Below are 24407 nucleotides of genomic sequence, written 5' to 3'. Positions count from 1 at the left end.
CTTACATCTAACACCCAGTGCTCATCATAATAAGTGCCCTCCTTAATATCCATCACTCATTTATATTCCACGTATAAGTGAAATCATATAAATCAAATCATTCTCTGTCTGACTCACTTAGTGTAATACCCTCTAGGTCCATTCATGTTGTCTCATGGCATGTTTTTAAAATTTTTTATTTTAAAATAATTTTAAACATATAGAAAAGTTCCAAAAATAATGCGGAGTATTCCTGTATATCTCTCACATTGTTTTCCCCTATTGTCAACATCAGGAAATGAATGTTAGTACAATACTATGAACTTAACTACATTCCTTATTCTAATTTTGTCAGTTTCGCCACTAATATCTTTTTCTCATCCAGGATTCCACATTGCATTTAGTTTTCATGTCTCCTTAATCAAATCTGTGACAATACCTCATTTTTGTTTTTCATGATCTTGACACTTTTTGGAAAATACTGGTCAAGTATTGTCTCTTAGTTTGATCTTTTTCAGTACTTTTTGGCAGGAACACCATGGAAGTGATACTGTGTCTTTCTCAGTGTGTTTTATGGTGTTGGGGAAGGCATGTTGATAAATCTTACTACTGTGATGTCAGATTTGGTTACTTGGTTAGGTTTCTCTAAAGTTGCTATGTTTTTGTAATTAATAAGTGTTTTCTGGGGGACAAAGCTTTGAGACTAGACAAATATCAGGTTTCTCATCATACTTTCATCTTCTAACATCTTTCATTGGCTTTTGCCTACAACAATCATCACTGTGGTGTTTTTCAATTGTGATTTGGTGAATATTTCAAATAATTGTGAATTTCAGTTTCCCTCCTTTTTTGCAATGTATCAATGGGGATTTTACTCTAAAGAAGAACTGTCCCCCCTTCCCCATATGTTTGCTTATATTAGTTAGGATTTAAGAATATTTTATTCTATGGGTTAGAATCCAGTACTCTCATTTTATGTTATTGTTTTGGCTTTGGCCATTGAGAACGTCTTCAATTTGGCTTCTATGTCTTTTTGACATTCTCTCATTATTTTTCAGCACTTCCTCCTTACTTTCTAGTTCCATAGATGTTCCAGATCCTTCTTATATTTTCCCTCAGGCCAGGAATCAGCTATTTCTCCAAGGACCCCAGTGTGTGTGTGTGGTGTGTGTGTTTGGTGAATGATAGAAAAACCTAGGTCCTCAGTCTAGTCATTGCTACTTAGTGTCATTACAGGCCCTCTCAGTTGTCAGAGCTAGGAATGTATCACATACTAACATGCACCTACACACACATTTATATTTATTTCTTTATCCATCTGTGAATATATTAAAAGCTGTGAATTCCTGCTAATACTTCTCATTCTAATCCAGCATCATAATGTTAATTCTAGCTTTTCCCCTTTGCTTATATGTAACTGTTTGTACAGTGAGAAACCTGCATCTCCTTATCCATGATATATTTATTTGTTTTTTAAATCCTAGTGTACGTGTAACATTTTCAGAATTACTAACTCATACCCCTGTGAGAAACAAGTTTTAGCTCAAGGACTATATTTGTGTACGGTTCTTTCTATCTGTAGCCTTGTGGAATATAGTCAAAATACTGTTTTCTAAAGTTACTTTAAGTTCTTTTTCATCCCCATCTTCCTTAATGTGGGATGTTATTCATTTGTAATACAATTATTCTTACTCCATTTTGGGTTCCCTCAACATTCTGATTGATTTTGATTGTTTACTTATTTATGTGTTTGGTGAATGAAACATTATCATGGTTATAATAGTCATGACTTGGGGCAGCTGGGTGGCTCACTCAGTTAAACATCTGCCTTTGGCTCAGGTCATGATCCTGGAGTCCCGGAATCAAGCCCTACATCAGACTACCTGCTCAGCGGGGAGTCTGCTTCTCCCTCTCCCTCTGCCCTTCCCCCTGCTCGTGCACTCTCTCTCTCTCTCAAATAAATAAATAAAATCTAAAAAAATATATAATAGTCATGACTTTACAAAAAGGTATTCTCATGAAATTGTCCTTCTTCATTCACCCTAAGACCTGCCCCCTACAGGAAAACAATCTTTAGAGTTTCTGTTTTAGCTTTCCTGAAATCTTTTTGCACAAATGAACAGATACATGAATATTTTCTAGTGTTTTTTCTTTCTTAATTAAGAATAACATACTATATGGGTGCCTGGGTGGCTCAGTCAGTTAAGCGTCAGACTCTTGATTTCGGCTCAGGTCCCGATCTCAGGTTCCTGAGATCGAGCCCCGTGTCAGCCTCTGTGCTCAGTGCATAGTCTACAGTGCGGAGTCTACTTTTCTCCCTCTGCCCCTCTCCCTGCTAGCACACTTTCTCTCTCTCAAATAAATAAATAAATAAATAAATAAATAAATAAATAAATAAAGTCTTGCAAAGAGTAACATACTATATATCTTTTTTTACTTTTCTTTTTTCATTTATCGGTAAGTATATCTTAGAAATTGCTCCCTATCAGTAATTAGAGATCTTCCTCATTATTTTTTACAGTACATATTACTCCATTGTGTGGATTTACAATAACTTATTTAACTACTCTGCTGTGTACTTAGGTTGTTCCAATATTTTGCATACCAATAGTGTGCAAGTGAATAGCCTTGTACGTGTGTATTTTTGAGTATTTGGAGGTGTATCTTCAAGGCAGATTGTTAGAAGAGAGGTTATTAGGTCAAAAGCTAAGTGCATATGTGGTTTTGTTAGATACTGCGAAGTGTCCCTCCATGACCATTGTCCTAGTTTGCTCTTTCAACAACGGTATATGAGAACTTTTGTTTCCTCCAGAGTAGCCAACAGAATGCATTCTGCATATGTTTCAATTTTTGCCAATCTGATAGGTTGGAAATGGTATCTGAGGGCTGTTTTAATATGTATTTCTCTAATTACAAGTAAGTTTGAATATTTTTATATATTCTTAATGTCCTTTTGTGTGTGTGTGTATTGCCTTTTTATGTCTTTTTCTCATTGTTCCAACAGGTTTTTGGCCATCTTCCCCTTCAGTTTTTGAGTTTTTAATAATAGAATTATTAGTTTCTTCTCTGTAGTGTTGTCGCAAATGTTTTCCCATAGTTTGTCAGGTATCTTTTGACTTTATTTATGCTATTTTTGCCCTGATGGTTTGTTGAAATTTTTATATATATGATTTACCAGTATTTTCTTTTGTCACGTTAAAATTAAAGAGAAGTTTACCCAAGTTTATTTTCCTTCTACACTTATAAGGTTTTTCTCCACTGTCCTGCAGTGCCACCTTTAATTAATCGAGTGTTTGTTTATGTGTAGGTCTGTTTCTAGATCCTCTGCTATATTCCACTGGCTTTTTACCACATGTTAATACCACATATTTTTTATTGCTGAAGCTCTGTCCCATGGTAATACCACATATTTTTTATTGCTGAAGCTTTGTAAGGAGTTGTGATAGCTAATGGAGCCAGTCTCCTTACTTTGTTCTTCTTTAGGAGAATCTTTTATATTTTTGTTCTTTTGCTTTCCCATGTATATTTTGTAATGAGCTTACTAAGTTTCTCAGAGAGATTCTGTCAGAATTATTAACATTGCATTAAGTATATTCAACATTGAGGTTTCCTATCCACGAACATGATATATTCTCTCATTTCATTTATGTAGGGCTTCCCTTCCTCCTTTTCTTCCTTCTTTTTGCATTTTTGTTCATGAGAGAAATTGACCTATACAGTTCCTTTCTTGTACTATCAACATTGCATTTTTTAAAGAAAATAAAGGTTTTTTTTTAGAATTGTTTTTTTTTTTTTTTAAGATTTTTTATTTATTTATTCATGAGAGACAGAGACAGAGAGAGAGAGAGGCAGAGGGAGAAGCAGGCTTCCCGTGGAGCAGAGAGCCCGATGCGGGATTCGATCCCAGGACCCTGGGATCATGACCTGAGCCGAAAGGCAGACGCTTAACCATCTGAGCCACCCAGGCGCCCTAGAATTGTTTTATGTTTCCAGATATTTGGGCAGAAAATAGAGAGTTCCCATTTATCTTCTCTCTCCCAGCATGTAGTTTCTTCTGTTTTTATCATCACCTAGCTGTTAGGTTTTTAGGTAGACATAAGTTTTTCACTCATTTGGGTAAATACCAAGGAGTGTGATGCTGGATCATATGGTAAGACTATGTTTAGTTTTATAAGAAACTGCCAAACTGTTCTTCTACATTTTACATGTCTACCAGTAATGAATGACAGTTCTTGTTGCTCCACATTCTCACTAACATACTTTGGTATCAGTGTTTTGTATATTGGCCATTCTAATAGGTGTATAGTGGTGTCTCATTTGAATTTTCATTTCCCTAATGACTTGTGATGTTGAACATCTTTTTTTATGCTTACGTGCTATATATATACATATATATATATATAGCAAGATGTCTATTTAGGTCTTTGGCCATTTTTTAATTAGGTTGCTCATTTTCTTATTGTTGAGATTTAAGAGTTCTTTAATATTTTGGATAAAAGTCCTCTTGCAAATATTTTTCCCTGGTCTCTTGCTTGTCTTTATTCTCTCTTGATCAGTATTGCCTTTTCATATCTGAGTGTCAGAGTTATCCTGACTTGTTAAAATATAAATATTCCTTCTTTTTCTATATTCTGGTAAAAATTGTATATGATTAGAATTAATTTTCCTTTAAATATTTGGTAGAGTTTGCTGAAGAATCCATCTAGACCTTTTGCTTTCTTTGGGGAGATCATTAAAAATTTTTATGGTAGGATAAGTAAGATACTCTATTTTTTCTTATGTCAGTTTTAGTTCACTGTATTTTTCTGGAAGTTTTTCTAGTCTCAATTTTCAAACTTGTTAGTGTGTTTACAATATCCTCTTATTTTTTAGTATATGTAGGCTGTGTTCTCTGTTATTACTGATACTATTTGTGCTTTATCTTTTATTTGTCAGTCTCATTAGGGATTTATCAATTTAATCATTCTTTTAGAAGAAACAGTTTTTAATCTTTTAATCCTACTAGTGTATGTTTTCTATTCATGAATTTCAGCTTATTTTCTTCTATTTTCCTTGGGTTTAATTTAGTGGTATTTTTCTAATTTCTTGAGGTGGTTGTGTAACTCACTGATTTTCAGCATTTCTTTTTTGACATATACAGTTTGGGTTATAAATTTCTGTCTAAGTTGGATTTAGCTGTATCTTACAAGTTTTGATATATTGTTATTTTGTTACCTAAAAATATTTGATAATTTCCTTTGGGATTTCCTTTCTGTCCTATAGGTTATTTATTGATGTATTTCTATCATTTTAAAAATGAGGATTTTCTGGTTATTTTTATGTTCTTGACTTCTAACTGAATTCTTGTGTTTAAAGACTGTAATCTAAATTATTTTATTTGTTTTTGGGGTGCCTGGGTGGCTCAGTTGTTAAGCGTCTGCCTTCGGCTCAGGTCAGGATCCTGGCGTCATGGGATCGAGCCCTGCATTGGGCTCCATGCTCGGCAGGAAGCCTGCTTCTCCCTCTCCCACTCCCCCTGCTTGTGTTCCCTCTCTTACTATCTCTCTCTCTCTGTCAAATAAATAAATAAATAAAATCTTAATAAATAAATAAATAAATAATTTTGTTTTAAATTTGCTTCATGGCCCAGCATATGGCCACTTTTTATAAATTTTCTGTGTATCTGTATTTTGTGGTCCATGTACTGTGCAACTGTTGGGTGGTGTCCCTATATATTTTTGTTAATGGTATTGCTTGAGTTCTTCTATATTCTTATTGCTTTTGTGCTCTGTTTTTTCCATCACTGACTAAGAGAGGAAAGTTTAAACTGCTACTATGATTGTGGATTTGTTTAGTTTCATCATGTACATTGTTAATTGATTTATATGTTTTATAGCTCTGTTATTTGATGCATATAAATTTCTTGACAAGTTGAACCTGTTATTATTCTGAGATATCTTTCTTTACCTCAATAATACTTTTTACCTTGAGTTTTTTCTGTCTGATAATATTGTTACAGATATATTTGTTCTCTGAATACTGATAGCTCAACATTTCTTCTTATATACCATTGCAAAATGATTCAATTTTCTTTTGTTTGCTTCTGCATTGTATTTATCCTTCCCTAGTCTTATTTATTATTTGTTATTTATTTCACTCAATATATACTTCATTTAACCAAACTTCATTTTTAGGTAACTTATTTCTGTTGGCATGCAGATTCCTTAAACATGGTATTGGTGGTGGTAGTGTTTTGTTTTGTTTTGTTTTAACAAAAGTCCAGAGCACTTGTTATGCCTGTACTAGGGTTTAGAAAGTAAACCAGAATAGAAAAAGTGTAGGCTATGAAAAGTCTCTAAAGATAATAATAAACTTGCTCATTGGCTCATCCAGGTTTTTTTCTGGGCCTAAGGGTATATGCTGCTGTTATTTACATCCTAATAGGAGTCTTAAAGAATAGAGGCCTTCTCAGTAATATGCATTTTCTCAAATTCAAAAGTGTGCTATTGATTCCATATTAAATGCATTTGCATTCTCCTTTTTCCTAGTAGTAGATATATTGGATGCAGTTTCTCTAAGAAGTAGGATTTTATGTAAATCAGCATTAAAGATACTGTAAATTTTGGGGCACCTGGGTGGCCAAATCGGTTAAGCATCTGACTCTTGACTTCAGCTCAGGTCAGGATCTCAGGATCATGAGATTGCCCCACCTCCGGCTCATACTGGGCTTGAAGCCTGCTTAAGATCCTCTCTCTCCCTCTCCCTCTGCCCCTCCCCCCCACCCCGCCACTGCTCATGCATGTGTGTGCATGCTCTCGGTTTTAAAAATAAATAAATAAATAAACAAACTGTTCATTTTTTCAGGATATTTTGTTGCAGTTGAAAAATACATCTCTTAGTAAGTATTGTAATTATGGGTTGTAGACAGAGTAGTTAATTTTGAGTTATTTAGCTTATTCTTATTTTTAAAAGATTCCCTTTCCTTTTTTTAACTTTTTAATTTGAAGCAATTACAGACTCAGTTTCCTTTTAAAGCAGTTTTTTATATCTGATATATCATTAGGTTATGGTGAATGAGGTCCTTTTAAATAATGTTCATTCTGTTACTTGACAAGTTTTATTTTTCATTTATGTGAGAAACTTTTCTGGAAATAACTTTACAGCATTCTTTCCAGGATAGATATTTGTTAATATTTGTATTTGGGAATTTAAGCAAAATGAACATTAGTTTTACCTGTGTTTACTTTTTCAAAAACTCTAATAGGTCTGGGGCGCCTGGGTGACTCAGTTGGTTAAGTGTCTGCCTTCGGCTCAGGTCATGATCCCAGGGTCCTGGGATGGAGCCCCCCCATTGGGCTCCCTGCTCAGTGAGGAGCCTGCTTCTCCCTCTCCCTCTGCTGCTCCCCCTGCTTGTGCTCTCTCTCTCCCCCTCTCTCTCCCTGTCAAATAAATAAATAAAATCTTAAAAAAACAAAAAACAACTCTAATAGGTCCATCCCTGATTCTCCCACCCCCATGTCTTATTGCTACTTTCCTCCATGCCCAGCGTGGAGCCTAACTCAGGGCTTGAATTCATGACCCTGAGATCAAGAGTCAGATGTTTAACCAAGTGAGCCACCCAGGTACCCTGCTATTTCCTTCTTTGATAGACACACTATCAAGTATTTAGTTACAAACAAATATTTTAGGAATTGTTAACATTTGTATAAAGGTTGTGTTAATGTTCATGTAACTTAAGGGCAAAGCAGTTATCTGGTACTAAATGAGTCAGGGTTTCTATTTTAACATATACATATGAATGCACTTATCAGTGCTGAATTAATGCCCTACTCTGGGGATTTAAAATATGTGATTGCTGTATTATATGCAAGTACCCTGTCACCATAAAATGGTGTATTATTTGACAACAATTATGTATACAATTTGGCAAAATAATTTTTTGAAAGGTAAAAACGGTTAAAGAAATATCCCACCTTAAAAGTGTTTTTCGAGTGTTAATTATTTTGTGCATAGCAGGTCTTTCGATCATATGGTACATATTTTTTTAAAATTTTATTTTATTATGTTAATCACCATACATTACATCATTAGTTTTTGATGTAGTGTTCCATGATTCATTGTTTGCATATTAAAACCCACTCAGTTGATGGTGGTAATATAATCTATGGTAAGTAATAATAGGTACATGAATGAGAGAGAACAGTATTTAAAAAGTGAAACATGTATATGCTACATAATTGATATATTTAAGAAATTTCTTGTTTAAGGAAAGGTAGCTGTTAGATAGGCAAGTTGGAGGAAGGGGGGCCACACTAAATGGTATATTGGCAAGCTTCCTGAAATGCATATGCATAGTAATTAGAGGCATATTGATTTTTAAATGTCAGCCAGCTTTTATTCTCTTCTTTCTTTAGCATCTATTTGTATGAACAGTGACTATTCTTACTTCTGAAGGGGGTTTATTAAGGTTTTTGTGAACATTTGTTATATAGGAAATAAATTACCACTGCTATATATAACTAACATTAAATTTGTGATACTGGCAATGATTTGTGAGAGATTTCATTTCTTATATGTTAACTGATGGCTAAGAAATTCTCCATTTCACAGTTGAGATTTAGAGACATTGCCTATGCTTTCTACTTATAGTTGGTGAACAAATGCCTTTAGTCATGTTTATGACCTTCAACAACATGCTAAAATGAATTACTGCAAGTATCACTTATATTCTAAACTTTAGCTTTTTGCTAACTTGGTTTAATCAGGATTGTGTTAATCGCTATTAACATTCTTTTAGTGGCCTTTAATGCTTTATAAGCCTTTAAAGAATGTCGAGGAGCAGAGGATGTTCCTGGGAGATTGAATATCTATCACCTTATTTCATAAAGTCTAAGGTGCTTTGAAAGTGTGTTTTCTTAGTCTTCCTAGACTGAGTCAATGGAAGGTAACTACAGAACCATCTCACACCTGTCACCTGGAGACAGTGATTATAAGACATCATAGAATATCAGAGGCATTCAGTTTTCAGAGAAGTTAAAATATGAAGAAATGCATAGCCTGGAATTATTGAAGTAGGATTTTTTAAGTCACTAACTATAAATTTGAAAGGATGGTTATGATAATCTTGTGTTCTGATTTTTTATGATTAAACCAATATGAAACACTGAGAAATTCCCATGGGATTGTTTTGAGTTTGCAGTCTTTTGTTCACTTTAAATACTACTCAGTGTTTCATTCTCAGATTCATGCAATAGAATATACAGTCATCCTTGAGATCATTTTTTTACCTTCCATGAAATGCTATTAATTTTCATTACCTAGCCTCTGAGGAGATGTATTTTGGCCTAGTTGCTTTGGGCAAGGAATATAGGCAGTTTTTTTCATATTCTTTATGCACATTAAGGTTAAGACTGGAGTTGCGTTCATTTACTCACAGTGTCCATTGAGAAAAGATTTATGATAAAAGAAAAATGAGATAATCACAAGAATGTTTAATTATCTTCTTCTCATAACCTGTACCACTATACGCTCCACAAGCACAATTCTAATGATGGTGTTTCTTCATTCACATTGTTTGTTTGTTTTTTAAGATTTTATTTATTTATTTGACAGAGAGAGACACACAGTGAGAGAGGGAACACAAGCAGGGGGAGTGGGAGAGGGAGAAGCAGGCTTCCCGCCGAGCAGGGAGCCCGATGCAGGGCTAGATCCCAGGACCCTGGGATCATGACCTGAGCCGAAGGCAGACGCTTAATGACTGAGCCACCCAGGCGCCCCTAATTCACATTGTTTAATGCAGTCAGGAATGATAGATCTCTTTGAAGTGGGAATAGGAAGGGAAGGATGATGCAGAGAAGGTAACCATTATTATTTTTTTTACCCTCTGTATGGTTTGCTTTTTATTTTCATGTGTATTTATTTTTTATAAGAACTAAGTATATCTTACAGAAATATAACTTCATATTGCTTATAAAATAAAGATACGGCGTTTGACATTCTTCATGGTTTATTCCAAACTTCCTTGGGTTTTCATCTTCAACTAAATTATCTCTCACTATCTCTAACTGTACTTGTCTACTTTTTGTCTCAGATCTTCTGCATTTTCAGGACTTGTTTAAATTTCTCCCTTTGCCTGCCCACCCTTTAAGGCTGAACCAAATCTCATCTATTTGAACTTTTCCAGCTCCCTCGATAGCAGGTACCTCTTACTCCACTATTTTGAAGTGGCAAACCATCTATCTAGCACTTATCAGAGACCACCTTTTGGTAGTTATTTATTTATGTGTCTAGTTTTCTGGTTAGATTTTGGGACTGAGTTACTTAGGTTTGTATAATCTCCTGTAGTATAGTAGAGATGTACAATGAGTGTTTCTTGAATTGAATCCTTAAAGATTTTTAAATATATTCATGACTTCTTTTAATTTTTTCCCAGAGACAGTATGTAGTAATTTTGCTAGAATTACTAATATGTTAGACTGTTTTAAGTTCCCATTCTCAACATTTACCACTGTTTTCTGAAGTATAAGAATTATTCTTGGGGGTGCCTTGGTGGCTCAGATGGTTAAGCATCTGCCTTCGGCTCAGGTCATGATCCCAGGGTCCTGGGATCGATCCCCACATCGGGCTCCTGGCTCATCGGGAAGCCTGCTTCTCCCTCTCCCTCTGCCTCTCTCCCTGCTCATGCTCTCTCTCTCTCTGTACCTCTGTGTCTCAAATAAATAAAAAAAATCTTAAAAAAAAATTATTCTTGAATCATTACATTGTATACTGGAAACTAATGTAACACTGTATGTTAATTATACTTGAATAAACAAACAAAAACAAAGAAGTACCCTCCTGTGATAATCTGTTTCCAAATTAGTTTAAAAAAAAAACGATTATTCCTTGTCTGGTTACTATCTCATAGAGATAAAAAGACAAGAAAAATTGCAATTTTTTTCACGGTATCTATTTGTTACACAAATTTTGATGATTACACAAGTTTCTTATATAAGGAAGAGTATTTTCAAAATAATGTGTTTTTGTTTTGTTTTGTTTTTTTGTAGGTTACTTCCTCAGAATGTTGGTCTGCTCTATGTTGGAGGTTATGAAAGACCCTTTGCACAAATCAAGGTATGATTGTTCATTTTCCAGTATTTTTCTTAGATGTAGTTCACTTCTCCGGAACCCATCAAAAACCTGCAAATAACCATCAACATATCAAAAATATTACAAATTTGAATTACTGATTTCATTTGCTTTTGCATATCCCTGCTGAAGAAGTAGTTCAGTTTTTCAGAGAATTGATCATTTTATTTATTTATTTATTTTTAATTTTATATATGCATTTGAGAGAGAGCAAGAGTGAGCAAGAGAGAGAACATGAGCAGGCAGGAGGGGCAGAAGGAGAGGGAGAAGCAGCTCCTTGCTGAGCAGGGAACCCTATGCGGGACTCCATCCCAGGACGCTCGGATCATGACCTGAGCCAAAGGCAGACGCTTAACCAACTGAGCCACCCAAGCGCCCGAGATTTGATTATTTTAATATTCTTGCCCATAGTAATGAGTTAAATTTGACCAAAGCACTATATAAATTTTGATATGCTTAGACCTTTGAAACCATCACCACAGTCAGTATAGTAAACATATCCATCACCCCCAAAAGTTTCCTTGTACCTCTTTGAGATTCCTCACTCCTGCCCTTCCTTTTTCCCTTCCAGTACCACTGATCTGATTTGTGTCATCATAGATTAATTCATATTTTCTAGAATTTTATATAAATGGAATTATACAGTATTTGTCCTGTCTCTCTCTCCCCCTCTCCCTCTCTCAGCCTCTTTAATACAGCGTAATTATTTTGAGATTCATCCATGTTGTTGCACTTACCAATAATTCATTATTTATAATGCTGAGGAGTACTCCATTATATGATTATAGCACAGTTTCTTTACCTTTTCACCTGTTGATGGACATTTGGGTGGTTTCTACTTCCTGGCTACTGTGAACACTTGTATACAAGTCTCTGCAGAGATATATCCTTTCATTTCTCTTGGGTAAATACCTAAGTTGGCAATGGCTGGATTAAATGGCAGTTGTATGTTTAACTTTTTAAGAAACGACCAAACTATTTTCCCACCAGTAGGGTGTGAGAGTGCCAGTTCCTCCATATCCTGGTATGGCCCATCTTTTTAAGTTTAGTCACTCTTACAGTTATATAGTGGTATTTCACTGCAGGTTTATTTTGCATTTCTGTCATGCCTAATAATGTTGCACATTTTCTCATGTACTTATTTGTCATCTGTACATCTCTAGTGAAGTGTGTGTTCAAATCTTGCCATTTTTTAGATTGGGTTTTTATGTTTTTACTGTTGAGTTATGAGCATTCTTATATCTTCTGGATATAAGTCCTCTATCAGATATGTGATTTTCAGCTTCCCCCCCGCTCTCCACCCCAGCTATGGCTTCTCTTTTCCTTTCCTAACAGGGTCCTCAAAGAGTGGAAGTTCTTAATGTTGATGTTCAGTTTATTAGTTTTTTACCATGGCTCATGCTTTTGGTATTGATCTAAGAAATGTTTGCCTAACCAAAGTCACAGAGATTTTTCTTCTTTGTAGTGTAGAATCTTTATAGTTTTAGGTTTTACATTTTGATTTGGTATCTATTTGAGTTAATTTTTGTATATGATTCAAAATTCAAGGTATAGAGGAATGCTGAGCCCCCTGCCTTTTTGGCACATAGATATCATAGATACTTTGACACATACATACTTGTTGTAAAACCATTTTTAATTTAATTTATTTTTTTAATTTTCAAAATATGGAATCTTCACAAATTTGCTTCACGAGTTTGCATGTTATCCTTGAGCAGAGGCCATGCTAATCTTCTCTGTGTCATTCCAATTTTAGTATATGTGCTGCTGTAGTGAGCACCAAAACCATGTTTTAAAAACTACTCTTTCGACCATTGAATTGCCTTTGTATCTTTGTTGAAAATCAATTGACTATTTATGTGTGAATCTTGTTCTATTCCATTTATCTGTATGTCTATCCCTCCACCAATACCACAATATCTTGATTATTGTATCTTTTTTTTTTTTAAAGATTTTATTTATTTATTTCAGAGAGAGAGAATGAGAGAGAGAGAAAGCACATGAGAGGGGGGAGGGGCAGAGGGAGAAGGAGACTCCCCGCTGAGCAGGGAGCCCAATGCGGGACTCGATCCCGGGACTCCAGGATCATGACCTGAGCCGAAGGCAGTCGCTTAACCAACTGAGCCACCCAGGCGCCCCCATTATTGTATCTTTATAATAATAAGTCATGGAGACAGATAGGTAAATCCTCCAACTTTGTTCTTTTTCAAAGTTGTTTTGGCTAATTAGGTTTCTTTAATTTTCATACACATTTTAGAATCATCATGTCAATTTCTCTAAAAATGCCCACTGGAATTTTGACTTGGATCATGTTGAATCTATAGATCAATTTGAGGAGAAATGACATCTTAACAATACTGAATCTTTTAATTCATGATGACCACATATTTCTCGATTTATTTAGATTTTAATATCAACAATATTTTGATTCAGTATATTGGCCTTGTACATTTTTAATAGATTTATCCATAAATATTTTATATTTGGGATGTTATAAAAGTATTTTTTAACATTTTTATGAAGACTTTTTTTTGCATAATTTCTGTATAAATAAATATAGGAAAAAGGTCTTAAGTGAAATTAACACACAGTAGTATATTAGTTTCAGGTGTACAATATAATGATTCACCTTTGCTGTACATTACTCAGTGCTTATCAAAATAAGTGTACTCTTAGTCCCCTTTATCTATCTCACTAATTCGTCCCCTAACCCACCTCCCCTCTGGCAACCACCAGTTCTCTGGATTTAAGAGTCTCGGTTTTTTGTTTGTTTGTTTCTTTTTTTTATTCATTTGTTTCTTAAATTCCATTATATGAATGAATTATATGGTATTTGTCTTTCTCTGACTTATTTCACTTAGCATAATGCCCTCTAGGTCCATCTATGTTGTTGCAGATGGCAAGATCTCATTCATTTTATGGCTGAGTAATATTTCAGTCTGTGGGGGGGTGTGCATGTGTATATCACATTTTCTTTATCCATTTATCTTTTGATGGGCACTTAGGTTGCTTTCATATCTTGGCTATTGTAAATAATGCTGCAGTAAACATAGGGGTGCATATATCTTTTTGAATGAGTATTTTTGTTTTCTTTGGGTAAATATCCAGTAGTGTAATTATTGGATCATATGGTAATAATATCTTTAAATTTTTGAGGAACTTCCACACTGTTTTCCATAGTGGCTGCATCAATTCACATTTTCACCAGCAGTGCAAGAGGGTTCCCTTTTCTCTACATCCTCACCATCACTTGTTATTTCTTGTCTTTTTAAGTCTAGTCATTCTGACAGGGGTAAGGTGATATCTCACTGCAGTTTTGATTTGCATTTCCCTGATAATGAGTGATGTTGAGCATCTTTTCATGTGTCTTTTGGCCATTTGTATGTCTTCTTTGGAAAAATGTCTGTTCAGGTCGTCTGCCGATTTTTTAATTGGATTTTTTTTTTTTTTGTATTGTAGAAGTTCTTTATATTTGGGTATTAACCCCTTATATATTTTATTTGCAAATTTCTTCTATTTAGTTGGTTGCCTTTTTGTTTTGTTGATGGTTTCTTTTGCTGTGCAAAAGCTTGTTATTTTGATGTAGTCCCTATCAAAATACCGACACTATTTTTCATAGAACTAGAACAAAGAATGCTAAAATTTGTATGGAATCACAAGAGACCCCAAATAGCCAAAGCAATCTAGAGAAAGAAGAACAAAGCTGGAAGTATCGCAACCCCAGATTTTAAGATATACTACAAACCTGTAGTAATCAAAACAGGATAGTACTAACACAAAAGTAGATAGCACAGATCAATGGAACAGAATAGAGAGCCCAGAAATAAACCCATGCTTATATGATCAATTAATCTGTGACAAAAGAGGCAAGAATATACAATGGTGAAAAGACAGTCTCTTCAACAGATGTTGCTGGACAGCTAGCTACATTGCGGAGTAATGAAATTGGACCACTTTCTTACACCAGACACACAAAAAAACTATGAGACCCGAAACCATAAAACTCCTAGGAGAAAACATAGATAGTAATTTCTTTGACATTGACTGTAGAAACAGTTTTCTAGATATAAAAGTATTTTTTATTTTAATTTCTGATTGTTCATTGCTAGTATATAAAAAGATTCAATTTTTATGTGTTTACTTTAAATCCTGCAATTTTACTATACTCAATTATTAGTGCTAGTACTTTTTTTTTTGTAGATTTCATAGGATTTTCTACATCATCAGCTAATAAAGATAGTTTTCCCTCTTCCTTTCTGATCTGGATCCGCCTTTTATTGCTGTTTTTTGCTTTACTACATTGACTAAAATTTACAGTACAGAGTTAAATAGAAATGGTGAGAACAGACCATCCATACCTTGTTCATGATCTTAGAGGGAAAGCATTCAATCTTTCATCAAAAACTGTTTTTATAGTAATATTAGTTAAGGGTTGAATCCTAGATTCCATCTAGGCTCTCTTGTAAGAAATGGAATAATAATTATGAACCTTCAAAGTAATTAATAAAAAGGATGGTTTGAGATCATCCTTTTTTGTTATTATAACTTTTTGTTAATGTTATCTTACAAGCCTGTGAAATTTGTTTTATGTTTTTTGTTTAGTTCTCTGATTTTTCTTTGCATTTGTTTCTTGGCTGTATGAGTTTTCTCTTGTTCCAGTTGAGGGGTGTGAGTTTAAATTCCTTTCTACCTGCATATGATACATTTTTATGCTTTGAAAAACAAGGATATTTCATAATAGACTGAGCCTGAATAGGACATATAAGATATTTAATATTGAGGAGGTTTAGTAACATTTTTGACATTTTTAATGAAAAATCTTATTTTAGTTACCATAGCATCAGCACCTCTTTAAATACCTCCACTAATTTAATTTAAATCAAAACACTCTCAAAAGTTCACCACCAGGATCTTAACTTGTGGACCCTCTTGAACTTTTCAAATTTCTTAAGTAATGACAAGCATTCAGATACATTTGTTTTCTTCTATTTTTAATATCCCTGGAACACAAGTTGGCAAGGATTTCTTCATAAACCTCTCTCTATGTTCTGTTTACCTAATTCAGCAGTGTAGCCAGGAATCCTAATAAGTTTCTGCAGGAACATTTTTGAAAGCCTAATTTTTTTCTGTCCGTTGGTTTGGAAAATCCCGTTTCTCCATATTAGAACTGAAATAACTAAAAAGTGAGAGGCTTATATAACATATTTAGGAAAGGGTACAATGTGTGTGTGTGTGTGAGTTACATGTTTCAAAAACATAGTCTAAGTGTACATATGAGGTTAATTCCTCCGTCACTCACCTGATTTATTGACATAACATTTTCTTTATCCAGGCCTTTCCTAACAAGCTCAGTGACAGAGGTCAATCCTTTGCCAACCCTTTATCTTTTTATTAATTATTTATTTAAATTTTTAAAATTTAAATTCAATTAGCCAACATGTAGTACATCTTTAGTTTCAGATGTAAAGTTCAGTAATTCATCAGTTGCATATAAAACCCAGTGCTCATCACATCACGTGCCCTCCTTAATGCCCATCACCCAGCCCTTTATGCCTGGATAAAAAAAGATCCATTATTTTAGGGCACCTTTCTTTTCCTTTTGATGTTACTGTGAAAGGTTTCTCTCATAAATTGTGAAAGGATTTCTTATCTTTATTAATCATTGAAGTTCCTTCATAATTCTTATGGTTCTTACGAAAATGCTATATTGATCCTTACCAAATTAGAATACTTAAAAGTTAATTGGAAAACAATAAAAGAATCATAGCTTCAATGCTTGAGATTAGTAAGGTTCATTTCCTCCCTTGCCTAGCACCTGACTTGTTTTGGACATGAAATACCAGTACTTGTTATGTTCATCTTTCTCCCATTAAACTAAATGTAGTGATACTATGTTGTATAGCATAGATATCAGATATAACCTTTAATAAATGGAAACTGCTTTGATTTCCTTAAGAGCATATTGGTTGAGTTTTTTTGGTAAATAAGATAGGAAACTGTTCACTTGAATATTTCGGAAAAAGAATTCTCATTCATTAACATCACAGGACTAAGTTTGAGTGGCTTGGTGTTAGAGGCTCTTTTTGTTAGAAACATATTACAGTTGTATTTCAAAAAAGCAGCTCCATTTTATAAAGATGAAAAAGAGAAACATAAAAACACAAAATGGATAATATTTAGACAAATGTTAAATGAGTTCAGAAATTTGCTATAGCATGACAACAGATAGCTGTACGATTAATGAATAGCATGAGTCATTACAACCATTCTTACATACATACACACTTTTCCATTATTTCCCACCTTTTATTTTTAAAAAGATTTTACTTACTTACTTACTTACTTACTTACTTATTTATTTATTTATCAGAGAGAGAGAGAGAATGAGAGAGCACAATCGGGGAACGGCAGGCAGAGAGAGAAGCAGGCTTCCTGCTGAGCAAGGAGCCCAATGCGGGGCTCAATCCCAGGACTCTGGGATCATGACCTGAGCCGAAGGCAGACACTTAACTGACTGAACCACCCAGGCATCCATATTACCCACCTTTTAGTTTTAATGTCTTATCCAAGCCCTAAAGACACAAATATGTACAAACATGTGACTTTATTAAATAGGCTTAGACTAGTAATCTTCATGCTTGTTTCAGGTTTCACTGTTTTTAGGGGAAGTTATTCGAACTTACCTTTATCTTTTAACATCTTCCATAAGTCATCCAGGAGGTTTTTTTTTTCAAACAAGCTCAGTCCTTTTGTATATAACTTTCAGCCAAGGCAGTGACTCTTCTCAGATCATTAATTCCTTTCAGAATCCTATGAAAGCTATAAACTCTCTCTCTCTAGAAAAATACATGCACTTCTACTTATAATTTCAGAGGGCTCATGGGCCCTCTTTAAGGGCATTTAAGGACCCCAAATTAAGAACCCTAAAAAGTGAATAAAATATGTTTTTCCAAATTTTTCGGTTAATCAAAAAGGTATTGAAAACATAAACTTAAGTTTTTAGGAGAAGTTTGTCATCTGAAGAACTCGATTTTAAACATGCATGATTATCTCTTGTTTTATCCTAAAACAAAACTAATAAACTAAATAAAACACTGATCATCTTATAACGAATTGTCATGCAGTCAGAAGGGAATTGCCTCACATATCCACTGCTATGGTTTTGTGCTATAAATGAAGCAAATTTCACCCTCATCCAAGACTAACTTCTTTTAACTTTATTGAGATTAAGGTTCTAAATGTACTAGGTTCTACAGGACTTAAGTTTTCTTAACAGATATAGTTCATTATACCTTTATATGCAGGCTTTGAAATTAAAAAGTGAAGTTTTGATTAAAATAGAATTTTGCTTAACTCTTGTTTGTATGCTTTCAAGCTGCCAGAAGTTTTTCAGAAATCCCTTGTTGGGGGCAGGAGATGGTATTTCCATGTATCTTCATGAAATACCTTTATCTTAATGTGTGTACATAAATTCTGTTACTTGTAGCTTATTTTTATAGACATGTTCAAGTTTAAGTGATAGTTTATATTTTATGACTGTTATTCTGTTTTGTTTTTTAGAGCATCTCACAGTCTAGTAAAAATCTTGGTGCTATTCTTATAGGTTTCTTTCTAGTCCTTGAGGCTCCACTTAGCAGCCAGAATCCATAAAACCAAGACAGACTGAAGCCTGTCAGCATCACTTTTAATTAACTCGGGTTGTTATGGAAAGACTCAGGGCCACAGGGCTGTCCCTCTCTGCAGGGCTTGGTATTAGCTGCCTCTTTCAGTTCTGACAGCCCAAGAAGTATGAGAGGCTGTGAGGCTGAGTCAGACAGTTTCCACACTGACACTGCAGAATGGCTCAGAAATGTCCTCTATATTTTAACTTGAATTCCATGTAGCTTCTGTATGTGAAAAGTAAGGAATACAACCATTAGTCTGAGGCAGTTATTTTATGATCAGTACAGCTAAGTTATTCCCTGCTTAGATGCTGGTTCCATCCTTGCTGAGGAACTGGGTGCCATTTGTCACAGTCTCGTACTCTAAGCTTTCTGAGCTTGAAGTTTTAAAAAATCTCCTTATAGCCAAGGAAATGTAGTATTGGTGTTTGCATTTGTATGCATATGCAAGAGATGCAAAGAAATAGTGATCTCTTCTTCATTTTTGAAATCATATTTGGAAATTCATACCATTCCCTCAGACTTTTTTCTATTAAAAAATAGAATATTTTTTCTTTAAGGTATATTGAGTTCAGATTGTCATTTGTTACTTAAACATATTTTTGAGATGGCCAATAACTTGTCGGTTTTAATTTTTAGGGAAGGTTAAATTTAAAGGTAAAGTATTTGTTTGAGGACTCTGAGTTGTGAAAAGACTGAAAAACACTAGGAAAACTGGTTTGACCTATTTACTGACTGACGATCTTTTAGAAAATATTTGAATTTAGAAGACATATTTATTAGATCAACACTTTTTACTAAAAGAAAATATTTAGCATCCATATTTTAAATTTCTAAAATATATAAAGTATTACATCAGATAAAGATGCAGCCCTTAGAACTGTTCTAGTTTAGTGGCTTCCAGACTTTGACCATGACCTGTAGGAAGGTAAGAAATGTATTTCCATTGAGATCCTATACACATACACACACATGTATTTACACACATAGAATGTAAAGTGAAATTTCAAAAGTGTGATGCAGTAGCTGTGTTTCCATTCTATTCTGTTTATTTTTCTGTTGATTTGGTTTTTCAGTGCTGGTCTTCACCCACTAAGTTAACTTCTCTCTTGGAAAATGGGTCACGACTCAGTTTGGCAAACACTGCTGCAGAGCAGGACTTGTCCAGCTAACGCGGCCTTATGCTTCTGCTAGGAGACTGCCACACTGACGCAATGCAGATGATAATGAGGAAGCTTGATGACAGCCCTCCGAGTGGCTTTGGAGGGAGAAGAAAATGAGAAGATATAGTTGCTGGGAAGAGGGAGGAGGAAAGCATAGGAGAAGAAAAATGAGAAATGAATTAAGATGTTTTATGGAGCCAAGTAAAGCTATTTTCTGTTTTAAAAAAAAAATTCTAATTCTCAAGAACAGAAGGGAGCCTTCCACGCCTACTCGGTCTTCCAAGTAATTTCATGTATTTTGAGGATAGAGAAAGAAATAAAGGTAATATCTCCCCTAAGGAAAAAATTAGAAAGAAATGGAGATGGGTGAGAAATTGAGAGAAAGCAGTGGAATCAGATCTAGATTTGTGCAGCCTATTTGTTGGATAATGGCTAAATTTTCCATAATACTCTAAATGAAGAGGCAAAATTTCAGTGTCTCGTATGTCATAATAAGGGAAGATGTGGTTTTCCCTTTGTTAAAAACAGATTCAAAGAGTGAAAGAAGGTTTGAAAAAAACACAAACCCTAGAAGTCTTCGTACTTCTCTACAATAGCTCTTAAGTTGCCGACAACTCTTTGTCCTGCACACTTGCTGCCAGAGTGCTTCAGGGTTCCCGTGAGGTTTTCAGGTGAGCCCACGTTGTAACTTTCTGGAGAGTTGTGCATTGTTTACTAACAAGTCACGTAGTAATCACAGACGAGGGTTCCAGAAAGTTTCCAAAGTATTCCATAGTAGTGGTTCTCACGCCATTTTTACCAAGGTGGTTTTGGCGATGTTATTGCTAAAACTCAGCAACACTTAAGGCCTGTCTGTAGTCACACATGTTTCAGGCTTAGTGTTCTTATCTTCCGGTCCTTAGAAAACTTGTCTACAAGTCTATAAGCCCTGTGGAGTTGGGTGGTATCTTGTATGCTTTCAGATCCACAGCATTTGGCCTAGTGCCTGAGACATAAAAGCACTGAATAGATGTCTGTTACCATTATTATTGAGGATGCCTAGGAAACCAAGTTTTCTTGTTGTTGTTTATTGAGGTATAACTGACATGAAATTATATTGGTTTTAGTTGTACAACATAATGCTTCGATATTTGTATACATTGTGAAATGATCATCACCAATGTCTAATTAACCTCCGTCACTATACATAGTTACAGAAATCTTTTTTCTTTTTTTTTCTTTTTTTCTTTTTTTTATTTTTTAAAGATTTTATTTATTTATTTGAGAGAGAGAATGAGAAAGAGAGAGAGAGCACATGGGGGGGGGGTCAGAGGGAGAAGCAGACTCCCCGCCGAGCAGGGAGCCCGATGCGGGACTCGATCCCGGGACTCCAGGATCATGACCTGAGCCGAAGGCAGTCGCTCAACCGACTGAGCCACCCAGGTGCCCGAGAAATCTTTTTTTCTTATGAGAACTTTCACGATCTGTTCTCTTAGCAAATTTCAAATGTGCAATGCAGTATTATTAACTATAGTCACCATGCTGTGCATTCCATCCCCATAACTTACTTATTTTATTACTGGAAGTTTGTATCTTTGGCCTCTTTCACCCATTTCACCCACCCCCACCCCACCTCTGGCAACCATCAATTTCTTCTCTGTATCTAAGAGCTTGGTTTTGTTTTGTTTTTTTGTTCTTTGTTGTTTTTTTTAACCATTAAGTATTTGCCATGAAGTCATCAAAGTTTTTAAAACTCTGGCTCTAATTACATACATATTTACTGCCTTAAAACTTTATTTTCTAAAATATATTACATCTTGAGTTGGGATATCTTTGAGGCAATACAAATTAATTTTATTTTCTAATTTAAGGTTGTGGTTGTAAATTATTAACATCAGTAGCTTTATTTGAAATGTAGATTTTATGAATACATTACTCTGAGAACATTTTAAATATAGTTCTCAAATTATTTTCCAATTAAGAAAGTTAGCATTTTTCTTAGCTGAAAATTCCAATGACTTTCAATCTTTCTTGAGCCAGACACTTTATAGAAAAATGTTGGAAATTATTTTAGCATCTTTTAGTTTTTGTTAAAAACCATACTTATATCAAAGCTTATTAGTTCTTGTTAAATGTGGTTTAGAGAGAAAAAGAATAAACAATTCTTTTTTTAAATCTTGAAATGTTCTCAAACAAGTAAATGGTATCATGCCTGATTAGGTATTTATAATGAGGTAGACCTTCTATTTTGGTAAAAGGAAATAACATGGTACTTCTTATCCCCTTGTGTTTTCCTACCAATATTTTACTTCCAAAAAGAAGTAGTTTCTCTGGCTTGAATTTCAAAGGCACTGATAACCATTTCAATACAGAAGATTACATCTAAAATGACCATTGCTAAAGTCATATTTCCGACAGATAATTCCAATTTCTGATCTAGATTTCTATGAGACATCTAGAAATTATATATTTTACTTTATTCCCACAAAAGGAGAAAAATAATTTCTCCAATAGTCAGTTATGAAGGAATATTCACATGTCTTCTTCCCTAATAAAGTTTCAAAAAAACAACCCCCTCTCCTCAGTTGCAGAGAATACAGTAAAGACCCATTTCAGGTATCCATGACCATGAATCAGGCAGTTTGGAAAGCTCCAGATTGATGTTGTCTTTGTTGGCTCTTCAAGAACAGTAACAGCCTTTGAGGCTAGATAATACAAATCAATAAATGTTGCCAACATTTCAATCAGCAATATTAAAGTTGCTACCTTGAGCACCTCCAAAAGTTTGAAACTACTGCATTAAGTAACATTATGTCATAAATTAATACTGTGGGGCATGGATAGGAGGCATCTTTAATCTTCTGAAACAGGAATACAGAAATACAGTCAAGTAAATCTAATAATCTCTTAAAATAGTTTTTTCTAAATAGTGATCTAAGTATTCATTTTCTTCATATCCCCAAATTCTATTATCTGTAGAATTATTTGCTGGTAAGTAAAAATGACAAGTTTGTAGTTTAAGAAATTAAAAAATTATGCTAAGTGTAATGAAAGGTAAGATTTGGAGAAACTATTAGAAATTTAACATTACAAATACAGGTCTACCATTTGAATATTTATAGTTTTACTAAAATATTTTAAATATTAATATTTAAATTCCTTCTATAGTGTCACCAGATCAGACCATTTCTGATACCCAAGAAATAGTTTCACAGGTGATCATTCATCTGCTAAAATAATGATGTTGTTTCTGGTATTAAAGTACTTTTCATTAAGTTTTCTCCTAAGACTTAAATCTTAGTCAAAATATTATCAGTGAACATATATATACATTCTTTTTAAAAAATCTATTCATAATCTGTGTGGGTAGACACATAAAATTACATTTTGGGTTATTTATCCATAATTTTTTCTCAATAGATTGCAATATTTTAGAATCAGATTCGACTTTCTAAGTCTTATTAATAAAAGAAGTTATCTAGTAGAAAATTCATTTAATGTAAAACCCTTTTTTTTGGTCAAAGGGGGCTTAAACTTTGAAAAACAAATAATATAAAAGAATACTTAAATGTATCCCTAATGTGTAATAATTTCTCTCATTTTATCACCAAATGTTGGAACCATATATATCTCTTCGGATATTTCGTCTTTTTTCTTCTTTTTCTTCTTTGTCAGTATTTGAAAACTTTGTCATGAAAAAAGAAAATAGGATAATATTATAGCCAACATCTATTGAGCCCTGTATGCCAGGCATTGTTCTAAATAATTCTCAAACAAAAGTATAGGTACTTTTAGCATTTCCAGTTTTACAGATTAGGAAGACCTAGAAGGCTTAGTGACAAACCCAAGATCATACTGCCAAGACATAGTACAGTTTGTTTTTTTTAAAGATTTTATTTATTTATTTGACAGAGACACAGCGAGAGAGGGAACTCAAGCAGGGGGAGTGGGAGAGGGAGAAGCAGGCTTCCTGCCGAGCAGAGAGCCCGATGTGGGACTCAATCCCAGGACCCTGGGACCATGACCTGAGCCGAAGGCAGATGCCTGATGACTGAGCCACCCAGGCGCCCCCGTAGTAGTTATGTTATGCAGCTTTCTATGGAATATTATTTTAGTGTCTAGTATTTAGTGTATACTATTTAGTTACTACTTATGTTGCATTATTATTATATACAATGTTATTATAGTCCTTGAAGTCCTTCTGAGTTTTGCTTGTACAGTAGGCCAAATTCTCTCTGTAATTGAATAATGCTAGTTAAGACACTGGCTGGACTCAGTGACTTGCCCAAAAGAAATACGGTTTCACCACAAGGATCAAGATAGAGAGTCCTGATGGTTTGTTTACATAAAAAGAGAAACAAGCATAAAGAACTCAAAGTTATAATCTCACCTCTGCTACTTAGTCAATGTCGAGTGTTTATGTTCATTAGTTGTTAATAGCAAGAGCTGCGAGTTCTTGTATTGGGAACATTTGTGAATCTGAGGTATTAAAAGGCTTCTAATTATAATATCTTCTGAT

General features: G+C 34.4%; 1 protein-coding gene and 1 non-coding gene across 5 annotated transcripts in view; one reads left to right on the top strand and one right to left on the bottom strand.

Moving 5' to 3' along the window:
* RNGTT (RNA guanylyltransferase and 5'-phosphatase) overlaps positions 1–24407 on the top strand; it is a 320109-nt gene that overhangs the window by 255947 nt on the left and 39755 nt on the right. For all 4 annotated transcript variants that reach the window (XM_045867220.3, XM_064597860.1, XM_064597861.1 and 1 more), the window contains one exon: positions 11004–11070. In XM_045867220.3, the coding sequence (XP_045723176.1) occupies positions 11004–11070 (67 nt within the window). The remainder of the gene's footprint in view (positions 1–11003; positions 11071–24407) is intronic.
* Positions 12764–12865, bottom strand: LOC123838033 (U6 spliceosomal RNA). Its single transcript, XR_006789374.1, has one exon. It is a non-coding gene; the product is annotated as a U6 spliceosomal RNA (small nuclear RNA).

This window comes from Mirounga angustirostris, unplaced genomic scaffold, assembly GCF_029215605.1.
Source record: "Mirounga angustirostris isolate CCGP_5_RB_7025 unplaced genomic scaffold, mMirAng1.0.hap1 SCAF_8, whole genome shotgun sequence".
Lineage (NCBI taxonomy): Eukaryota > Metazoa > Chordata > Mammalia > Carnivora > Phocidae > Mirounga > Mirounga angustirostris.
The sequence above is the reverse complement of the archived record's forward strand: the minus strand, read 5'-3'. Positions and strand labels throughout refer to the sequence as shown.